General features: G+C 46.9%; 1 protein-coding gene and 1 long non-coding RNA gene across 3 annotated transcripts in view; one reads left to right on the forward strand and one right to left on the reverse strand.

Annotated features, from left to right (window-relative positions):
• Window positions 1–7,035, reverse strand: part of HECA (hdc homolog, cell cycle regulator) — a 43,842-nt gene extending 36,807 nt beyond the window's left edge. Inside the window, exon 1 of one of the 2 annotated variants that reach the window (XM_070603171.1) lies at window positions 6,699–7,035. In XM_070603171.1, the coding sequence (XP_070459272.1) occupies window positions 6,699–6,933 (235 nt within the window). In that variant the 5' untranslated portion in view covers window positions 6,934–7,035. The remainder of the gene's footprint in view (window positions 1–6,698) is intronic. The other variant, XM_070603168.1, reaches the window with a different exon arrangement.
• Window positions 7,036–7,195: 160 nt separating this feature from the next.
• Window positions 7,196–10,543, forward strand: LOC139080805 (uncharacterized). Its single transcript, XR_011535601.1, has 2 exons — window positions 7,196–7,837; window positions 8,403–10,543. It is a non-coding gene; the product is annotated as an uncharacterized lncRNA (long non-coding RNA).
• Window positions 10,544–11,153: the final 610 nt, after the last annotated feature.

The following is an 11,153-nucleotide window of genomic DNA, read 5'->3' on the forward strand; positions in this document are numbered from 1 at the left end:
CCATATCTGCCAGGCACTGTGCCAAGATCTTTCACATATGTTTTTCTTAATCTTTGAACACACTCCAAAGGGCTGCATCTAGAAAACAGGAGGCTGAGAAAGGTTAAATAACTTGCCCCCAAAGTCACTTTGCTAGTAAGTTATGGTGCCCAGGTTTATACCCAGTTCTGTTCAAACCTCAAGCTTTTTGACTAAAACTCTAAAAATTCTAGGCCTTAATTCTTAAGAGTAGAATAATGGTGCAGACAGAATTTCAAAGGCCAATGCTTTCATCTTCACTATCACCGGTTGCTAAAATACCATTCACCATTATCAGGTACTTTGTTGAATCCTTGTTAGCCACCAAATCACTAAAGATCACAGAGGTCCCCAGTAGAAATAAGTGCAGGAATGCAAAGTTCCCTTAAGTGTGGCAGCGTCTGCTCCAGGCTCTCAATCCAAACAGGGCCCTCCTACTGATGAGACATGGGGTACCAGCGATTCTCAAGCACACTTTTCAAACAACATCACTAGGGACTGGCAAGGCCACTGTGAAGAGCCCTCCAATCACAGCAGGGTCTCACTGGCACACCTCCTTTCCTATAGGGCAGTCTGTCAGCATGTCTCAAAAGCCAAAAATACACATATCCCTTGACACAGCAAGTCCACAGGTAAGAATTTATCCTAAGGAAGTAACTGGATAATGCCCAGAGATGCATTAATAAGAACCTAAGGACCAAACAGATCTTTTTGCAGAATGATCAAATTATGCAAGATGCAGACATATGATGGCAGGCTATGCAATCATTAAAAATGGTAATGCATCTGCATATTTACTGCTCTGGTAAAATGTCCATAAAACAATGCACATGTGAAAAGCAGATTATAAAATACACGATCCTCTTTTTCCAAAAACTGTATACATACTTTTAAAAGTTTGTAAGAAAACACCTTAAAAGGCTCCAAGAATATACTGTATTTCAAAATGCTAACAATGGTGACCTAAGTGATGGGATTATGTGTTTGACTAGAAAGGCAAAGAGAACTTTGCCTATTTTCTTGATTTTAAAAAGATTTTTTTCCCACAATGCCTATTTTATTACTGATAAAGAAAAAATATTTTTAATTAAATATATCCCTTAAAAATGCCAAAGAGCTGGTGATCAAAATCAGGACAGATTTCTTTTTCCTAAAGTCTTCCTTCCAATACCTTCTAGTTCTTTAAATTGCTCACAGCTAAAAGCCTGAAGTAAAGTCATAGGAGGGTTAAGCTGCCAAGAGTTTTCCCAGTTTTAGCTCCTGTTTTCAATTTGGTACAAAATGACATACATTTTCAGACTTACAGAAGAGCTGACATTGAAGGTTTAGTTTCCAGAATTTTAGCTCAGGTCCTCTAACAAGTGAAGAAAGCGTAAGGACTGTGCATGAAACAGCGTGAGCAGAGCGTAGTTTGACTGTAATATACAAAGTGCACACGGGGAATCTCTGAGGGAATTGGCAACAACTCTATCAATCCCCATCACAAAGGCTGATTTCAAAAGACAAGGTCCACAAGTAGCAGATATTTTTAAGGCCTGACAAAAGTAACTTCTAGATAAGGCAAGAAAATGTCTTCCATGATGACAACAGGGCTCTACATACCTTAAATCCCCAATAAATATTCCTTGATTTGAAAATAAACAGCAGATAAACACACTTCATATTCCTTCCAATGAATACAGGTAATTTAAATGTAGTAAGAATTTAAGTAAACACCTAAAAAGAGAAACTACTTAAAGTATACTATAAACCTGGGGTTATAGAAAGTGTGTTCGGTGGCCCAAGCATGTTGAAAAATACGAATCTTGTTTATAGGGAATAGGTGACACTCCAAAAATCTATTTGTAAACAGATGTATGGAACTCAGAACACATTTTCCCATCAAGACAAAGCTACAATGGTGGTTAGCTGCCAGCCTGGTCCACGAAGCCTACTGAGTCGTTAGAGAAAACCACTGAGCCCACACCTGCAGTTCGATGAACGTAGCAGGAGTCTAATGAAGAAACCACAATGCCAGAGGAACAGCTCCCCTCCACGCGGAGGCGAAGGCTTTCAGCCGAGTCCCTCTCCACAGAGCTTCTCCAGCTAAGAGATGCCACCCCCTGGGTCACACCGTTTTCCTGGTATGTCCAGCCCATGTTCATATGAACAGTCGGGGGGCGGGGGTGGGGGGGGGCAGGTTAAAGACCCTGCCTCCAGGTGAGATAACTCTTCAGGGCCGTCTCAGCTGTAGCACTCTCAGCTACAACTGCATCACAGCCAGTTCCTCCCTCTGCCCAATCCTGCTTCCCTCACCCCCACTAGTACTGATGCCAGGACACCTCCTGTACATCAACGTCTGTCTCAAAGCCTATTTCCAGAATCTAAGACAAATAGCTAACACTTAGTAAGTTCATATTACAAGTCAGGCTACAGACAGGTATCTTACGACATATATATGGGTAGGTACTACAATCCCATTCTAAATATGCAGCAACTGAAGCTCAGAGAAGTCAAGCGACTTGCCCAAGGTCATATGGCAAGTAATTTGAAGAGCCAGCACGTGAATCTAGGTCTACCAAACGCAAAGCCAATCATTCTGTAAACTAACTCTGCCTACGACAAAGAGTTGTTGAATAAACTAAAGGAGACTCGGGGCCAGGGATTCCGGTGGCAATGAAGAAGGAGCAGAGTGGTGAAACATAGTCACCCATAAAACAGGAATTTCTGAAAGGACTTGGGATTTAGGCCCATTAAAAACTAGACACTATGAAGAAAGGTTCAGATATTTTTAAGCCTTAAGCAAAAAAAGCAGTGGCCTAATGGAACCAGAATTCCAGAATGAGACTACACAGTTATAATATACTGCATTACTAGACCCTAACAATACTGGTTAGCAAATCCTGTCCACCTGCAAACAAAATGCTACAACGTGTGCAGACAGATGTTTACTATGTAGGAGGAGGATGGTGCTTCCCCATCTTTCACTCCAATCCCTGCAGAAAACTTCATAAACTAGTATCTAAAAAAGTACTAATAAATTTCTTACTAGGAGTACAAAGTCCTTAGAATTAATATTTAACCTACCCAAGATGCACAACTACAACTAGTTCAATTTCTTCAACTACAACCATACCATAGCTTCCCCAAGTTCTCCCTAGCGGCAATCTTCTGTTATAGAATGAGTAGTTATTGACACCTATTGACAAACAGCAAGCAACTAAGAACTAACAGTACCCTGCCCTCGTGGCCACACTGCCCAAGAACTATAAGACCATTGTAGTTCTAAAACCATTCTACAAATTCCAAACAACCACAAATACTACTAACTTTAAGTGAAGTGATTAAGTGTGCATGCCTGCAGATGGAGATCACAACTGACTTGAACAGTGAGAACCAACCATTTAAAAGTTTAGTAGAATGTAGATTTACTACATCCTTGGAATGATGTTTGACTTGTAATATTTATAATCGCAAAATCTAATGTCACAGCTAAGTAAAAAATTGAAATATACTTAAAAATACTATAATGGTCCAATTAATGTCATTTTAAAATTTCAAAGTAATTGGTTATCAGTTGATTCTAAGAGTTTGCACATATCTATTGCCTCTTCTTTTACAAAGTTACCAATGCCACCTCTCCCACCCTGACAGTATAAAGCACAGCTTTAAAGGGCAGGGGGGGTAAAAGCATGTGTTACTTCCTTATTTACCAATATTGCACACAGGAGGCTTCAGCATCCATGTTCAGTTATCAACTGCAGTGACAGGTTCTTGATATTGAGGTGGATCATTCACTGAAACTTCACACTATGTCAGAACCAAGACTTTGTATCATCAAATTCAGCTCACTGCTCTAACAGAAGTTTGTACCTCCTCGAACCCTGATCACAGCAATGTTTGGCCAATTCTTCCTCCCCCGCCTCCCATTCATTTAACAAAACAAGCTTCAAATCAGAAATACATAGTTTCACACAGATACATACAGAACTGCTAAATATACCTGATTGCCACTTCAGAGGAGAGGAATAGTAGGGACATCATAACCAGGTTGATGTTTACGAACAAAGGGATACCACCAGCCTAAGAAAAAATTTCCTCATGCCACCTTAAAGTGGTCTAATCCTTTGGAGAAAGAAGAAAATCAGACAGACAACTTGAAGCTTCCAGACACACAAAAGACAGCAGGGTAAGCCAAAACCACCACCAGAACAAGAATTCAAGCTTCCTGAGGACCATGATGTGCTCTCCTGACTACGCAGCATCCTTTAAAACTCAATACAGTCCCTGCAACACTGTTAAGTGCTTAGTATTTTTAGAGTGAATGAATGATTCACTGATCACTTACTTTTCTTGAGGAACTTTACTAAGCTTATTACAAATGTACTAAGCCTTTAAAACAACAACTGGGCACTAGGCAGGGAAAGGACACACTGAGCCTCACAATAACCCTATTGGGGGGCTAATAAAAATCAGCACAATTCTTTTTTTCAATTTCATAGGCAAGGAAATTGAGGCTCAGAAAGACTGACCTTCCCAAGATGACAAAGCTCTAAATGGCTGAGCCAGGAGTCTTTTTTTTTTTTTTTTTTTTAGATTTTACTTTTTTCCTTTTTCTCCCAAAGCCCCCTGGTACACAGCTGTGTATTTTTTAGTTGTGGGTCCTTCCAACTGTAGCATATGGGACGCCGCCTCAGCATGGCCTAATGAGCAGTGCCATGTCTGCGCCCAGGATTCGAACTGGGGAAACCCTGGGCCACCTAAGCAGAGCGCACAAACTTAACCACTTGGCCACGGGGCTGGCCCCCACAAGTCTGTCTTCCTTTCCCTCTGCCACATCAAAACCAAAACGAAGTTTAGAGCTGGGAAAACAGAAGAACTTGGAGAAGACAGTCTGGCCAAAAGTTGTACTATCATTCGCAAATGGGATAAATTTGTTCCTGGAAAAAAAAAATCTTTGATTTCAGTATTGCAGAGAGACAGCCAAAGGGACCCACGGTTGTAACAGGCTACACTTCAGTCTCCTGCGCCCAGAGCACTGTGGGGTTCTTCCCAGCACAGGTGCCCTGTTTAGGAACTGACTGGTATACAATAAAAAATGGGCTTTGGGGGCTGGGCCCTTGGCCAAGTGGTTGGGTTCACACGCTCCACTTCAACGGCCCAGGGTTTCACCAGTCCAGGGCCTGGGCACGGACATGGCACCACTCATCAGGCCACAGTGAGGCGGGGTCCCACATAGCACAACTAGAAGGACCCACAATTAAAATATACAACTATGTACTGGAGAAACTTGGGGAGAAAAAGCAGGGAAAAAAAACATTGGCAACAGTTGTTAGCTCAGGTACCAATCTTTCAAAAAAAAATGGGGGGGAGGGGCGCTTCAAAAGCTGAAAGCTGGGGCCAGCCCTGTGGCCCAGGAGTTAAGTTCACACGTTTTGCTTCGGTGGCCCGGGGTTCACCGATTTGGATCCCAGGTCGGACCTACACACCGCTTGACAAGCCATGCTGTGGCAGGCGTCCCACATATAAAGTAGAGAAAGATGGGCACCGATGCTAGCTCAGGGCCAGTCTTGCTCAGCAAAAAGAGGAGGATTGGTGGCAGATGTTAGCTCAGGGCCAATCTTCCTCAAAAAAAAGATGAAAGCCATAAGTTAAAAGCCAGATATAAGATCCTAAACTCCCTTCATTAAAATATACCTATATTCACTTCCCTGAAAAACTGCCCAAGGAAGCAAAAAGTGTTTGCCCAGCACCCTAGAGTGAAAACATGTCTCTGCAATGACACTGGCCATCTGTCACATGGTCACTGTTCCCTGAGTGCCCCCTCCAAAGGTGCATCCACGCACCGCCTAAGATTACTGGGCTTCCTTCTGAAGACATGAGGCAGAATTGTATAGGGCACGATTTTTTTCCCTCCAGGCTGAGAACGGAAGTCAAGTTCAGATTCTCTTCCTTCCTCCAGCAAGCAAGAGAATTCAAGAGCACTCCCCCTACACACACACACTCCCGCTACCACACATTCTCCCCCTACACCCTACACACACACCCCGTCTACACACACACTCCCCCCCAAACACACACTCCACCTACACACACTCACTCCCCCTACACCACATATTCTCCCCCTAAACACACACACACTCCCCCTACATACACACATTCTCCCCGTACACTCATTCCCCCTACACACACACACACTCCCCCTACAACACACACAGTCCCCCACACACACACTCCCCCTACAACACTCACTCCCTCTACACACACACGCTCCCTCTACGTATACACACTCCGCCTACACACACTCCCCCTACACATACACTGCCTCTACAACACTCACTCCCTCTACACACACACTCCCTCTACAACACACACTCCGCCTACACACACACACTCCCCCTACAACACACACTCCACCTATACACACACGCTCCCCCTACAACACACACTCCACCTATACACACACGCTCCCCCTACAACACACATTCTTCCCCCACAACACACACACACTCCCTCCACACACACAGTCTCACTCCCCCTACAGACACGCGCGCGCGCCCCACAGGAAGCACGCCACCTGTGGCATCGGACCGGAGAGCCCTCCCCGCCGGGGAAGGAAGGCCGGCGCGAGAGGAGCGCAGGAGCAGGGCCCCGGCCCGTCCCCCTCGGCCGCCCCCGCCCCGCCGCGCAGCCCGCCTCACCGTTCCTGGCGTCGCCCGCTGCCGCGGCCCCCGCGGCGTGGGCGGGGTGGGCGGCGCCCGAGCTCGCGGCCCCTGGGCCGCCGGCTCCCCCGGGGCCCGGCGCTCCCGCCGCCGCCGCGCCACCCGCCGCCACGCCGCCCGCCGCAAGGGCCGCGGCCCCATTCTCCTGCTCGTCCCCGCTGCTGTTGGCGCGCTTGTTCTTGCGGCCGCCCTTGCCGCTCCGGGGGTTGGGCATGGCGCGGCGCCCCGCCGTGCGGCCGCGGCCCGAGGCTCGCGGGCGGGCGGGCGGGCGGGCCGCCGCGGGCGGCGGGCGCGGCTTGTTTTGATTCGGCTCCGCAGACTCGCTCGGCCCCGCCCGGCGGCGCGGGCGCCCGGCCTGGCCGCGCCCACCGCTGCCCTCGCGGCCGCCGGCCCGCGCGTGACGTCACGCGGCGCCTCGAGTGACGCCGCGGCGCCTCGCCGGAAGCGGCGTCCCCACCGGAAGCGGCCCTCGCGGCGCCTGGTCCCATGTATGGGCGGCGCCGCGGCAGTGGCGGCCGGGACGGCGGCCGGGTTGGCGGCTGAGGGCGGCCGCGCCGCAGGGCGTGTTGTGCGCTCTCTTTCCTGCAGCGCCGTTCTGCCTCTCTCGATTTCAGTGTCAGCAGCGTTGCTTTGTGGAGCCCATGTCTTCTGCCTCTTTGCTAACCCGCTCCTCCCGCCGCCCGGCCGGCTCGGACGCGCTCTTCCTCAGGAGGCCGCCGCGCGACGCGCCCCGGAGCAGCTGTCGCCAGCGCCGCCCGCCCGTCACCTCGTGGTGCCGGCGCGCGTGGTCCCCCGCGGCTGCGGGAGATCGTACCTGCCCTGGGCGCCTCAGGGAACAGCTAGCTTACTACTGCTGCATGTTGAAATTAGCTTCTTTTCCCATGAACTACGGAGGAAATCTGTTAGCTGACACTTTACGGTCTTCCTAACTAACGCAGCTGTTCAGTAGAGGCTCTGTGGCTGCGTCGTGAAGCAGAAACAGACGGAACAGCAGAGAAGGGCGCCCTTCGCGTGCCCACCTAGTGGGGGCTTCTGATCGGGAGCTCCGCGTTCGTAGCGGAGGGCCCAGCCACGGGGGAGCCTGGATGTTCCGGAGCGAGTGCTGGTTGGACTTTTCGGTAGGAAAGTGGTGAACCTTTTAGTTCTCTCCTATTTGTTATATTGGATGGATGGACAGATAGATAGACATTTTGTCCCTGCATGTCATTTGTTTCTCCCCCACCCCGACACCCTCTAAGCACTGGGAGAGCAAGGACTGACACTATCTTTCCGGCCAGCTGCAGAGCCGCGCCGAAGGCCCGAGCCACAGTAGGTGTTCAGTAACCATGTGTTGCATGGAGGATGCCTAACGCTCTTCTTCTGGCTACATGTTTCTGAACCTTAAAGTCTCAGCTAAGTCATCAGTTCTCTAGGAAGTCGTCTCTGACAGCCCAGAGCTAGACTCGTCGTCCTCACATGCTCCCTGTACCTTCCCTACCACAACAGCTTGCTCACACGGTATTGAAATTGCCTGTTTACTTGTCTCTTGTCCAGTCCCCAGTAGACCATCAGCTCTGTGATGGCAGAAACTGTGTCGGTCACAGTCCTCATTGTATCCTTGGTGCTTAGCAGAGTGCATGGTACACAGTAGGTGTTTAATAAGTGCATGACAAATACCTGAATAAATAAATAAATGTTTTGAAGGCAGGTGCAGCAGGATTTCATGGCCACTTGGATGTGAGGTGAAGGGGAGAGAGAAATCAAGAAATTTTGGAAACTGGAGGAAATGATGATGGTAGTTAATTAAATGGGAACTTCGGAGGGAGGACCGTGCAGCTGCGGAGGAAGATGGGTTAACTCGGCCCTTTCTGACAGCGCTTAATTTCATTACTGATATCGCTCACTAGAGCCGACTGAGAGATCTCAAAATATTTTGGTGACCTGGGCTTTGGCTTTTCTTTTTTCTTCTTGTTTTTTTTTTGAAAGTGGTGAGAATGAAGAAGCTTTGTGTTAGAGTACAAGAAAATTGAGGTGATTATTTTCTTGAATAAGCAATTTGTTGCCATGCCATATTGGATCAGAATAATCGTGCGTGTGCCCTGCCGACAGACCTTTACACTGGCTGCGCTCTACCTCCACATAACTGAGACTTAGGAATTGGAAGCTTTCCCACAAAAATATCCTAATTGGCTCAAAGCACACACACGTCCAGCCGCTGCTGTTCTTGTTAATTGTGTGAGCCACCTCCTCATTCAAAGTGAAACAAAATGAAAGGAGGAAGGAGAAGTTGGGCCACTTCTTCCATGCTCAACCTTGATCATCTGTTTTCATCCTTAGTCAAATCCGATGCAGAAGTTATAGTTCCAATTTTATTGCTACCAAAAAAAGATGTGCTAAAAACAAGATGTTAGAAAGAAAATTCAGGTGAGGTTAAAAGACTCCATTTCCTACTTCCGTACGACGTGGAATTTCACAGGAATCCTGGCCCTTTTATCTTTCCCTTTCCCGCACCGTTTCTGAAGGAGCCAGAGAGAGAACCTACCTAAAGAGCAAAAGATGGATGATGACCCAAAGCCCTCCCCACAGATGCTTCCAGAAGGGACTGTGAAGAGTTCTGGGAAATGGAGGATGCCACTGTGCTCTGTAATCCACACCTGGCTTCTCTTCCTTCAGTTTCTCTGATGAACTCATGTGCTCTGAAATAAACTTCAGAAAAATTAGAGCTCTGCCCAAGGTCTCCATCACCTAGGTCTTTGCAAAATTAATAAAACACAGCAACAGATCAAGATCATCAAAGGTAAACAATTCACACCCTTGAGAAAAGGGCAAGCTAACCTTCAGGGCTGCAGTGGAACAAGTGATCATTGTCTCAGTGCTCTAGTTTTATTTGTTTTTTTGCTTGACATTTGTGCCTGTTTTCTGAACTCTTGGAGTCAACTAAGTCATCTGGGCTAGAATTAGCCTGATCTGCTAAAGTCCCTGCGAGTGGGAATACCTGAACAGTGTGTGTTAGCTCCATGCGTCAGTTTCATCTTCTAGAAATAGCCTCTCCTGTGCCCACAGGTTTCCTTTGAGCATTATGGAATACTAATTCAAATAATATAGATTACTAAATGCCATAGATCTGCTCTCCCATTAGGCTATTCTCAGTTATGCATATTAATATTTTTCTCAAATATGTACCCTCAAAATCTCTTTCCAGGCCTTCAATTACATTATTTTCATAATCTATAGAAGCAGTCTCATAAATGATGAGAATTCGGATCTCAGTGACGCTGAACTGGCTGCTTACTCCAACCTCCATGCCTTCTTTGCTTGTACTGTTGTCCCAACTCAGTGTCAACGCTGTCCTGGGTCCCAGTGATCTAAACAGGGAGCTCCTTTCAAGAGAGAGACAGAGTATAGTCTTTTTCAAGACAGGCTTCCCTATGCTCAACTACTCTATTCTCTCTTACTTCCCACCTCCTTGTGCTCACCACCCGGCTACACTGATGTTTTCCACACTATGGGACATACTCCCTTGGCAGGTTGTAAAATCAGTTCAGAGGGTTTCTATTAGCAATTTTTGAAAACTCAAACAATACAAAATATCAGAATTCATTACATACAGAAATTAAGTATTGAATGTAAAACACATTATTTTGTAAAATTTAGTGCACACACAACGCGCGCACATTTATACTAAGTCATAATGTAAAGTCCATCTCTCATTGTGGGTGCAAGCCAAAAAAGATCCAAGAGCCACTGGCTATACCATGTCATGAAGTGTTTGATGTATATAGGCTGTCTTCCCACTGTCTTCTCACCTCAGGGAGAGCATTTTATCTCCCCAAGTATATTTTAAATTCTCCGAAGACAGGGAGCATATCTTTCATCTTTTATATTTCATTCTAGGAACCTACTGTCAAGAGTGCTTTGCTTGCAGCTTTCATGTATATGTGAAAACAAACAAGCCAAACTTCAAGACCTGGAATTCTAATGAGGGAGGGTAACAACAAACTCGTCTGAAACAAAAATTAATCAACTATTAACCTGAAAATAAAAGAAACAAAAAGATGACGGGTTGTATTTTGTTTTGTTTTGTTTCCTTTGGGGGTGGCTGGAAGGCTCCCCTCAGATCCCCAGAAGATGGAGGAATTGGTAGAGGCTGGAGCTGTCAGAGAAGGCTTCATGGGAAAGCCTTGAAGACCAGCCTTTTGAAAAGGCATGAAAGCCAGAACGAAGACGGAGCATACAGAGGGAGAAGGGACCACAGAGACACTGGTGTTTGTCTGGTAGAGCTGGAATCAGATCAGGATGGACACAGTGCAGCAGGAGACACACAGCAGGTTACAGGCAGATGGTGAGGACAGGCGAGGAAGCCAGAACTCACCACACCTTCCCCATCTGTCTTCCTTGCCTTTTTCCTTGAAAAAAGTACTTAATTACATAGTACTTAATTACTAAGCCGTATAC

This window comes from Equus przewalskii, chromosome 32 (assembly GCF_037783145.1).
Source record: "Equus przewalskii isolate Varuska chromosome 32, EquPr2, whole genome shotgun sequence".
NCBI lineage: Eukaryota > Metazoa > Chordata > Mammalia > Perissodactyla > Equidae > Equus > Equus przewalskii.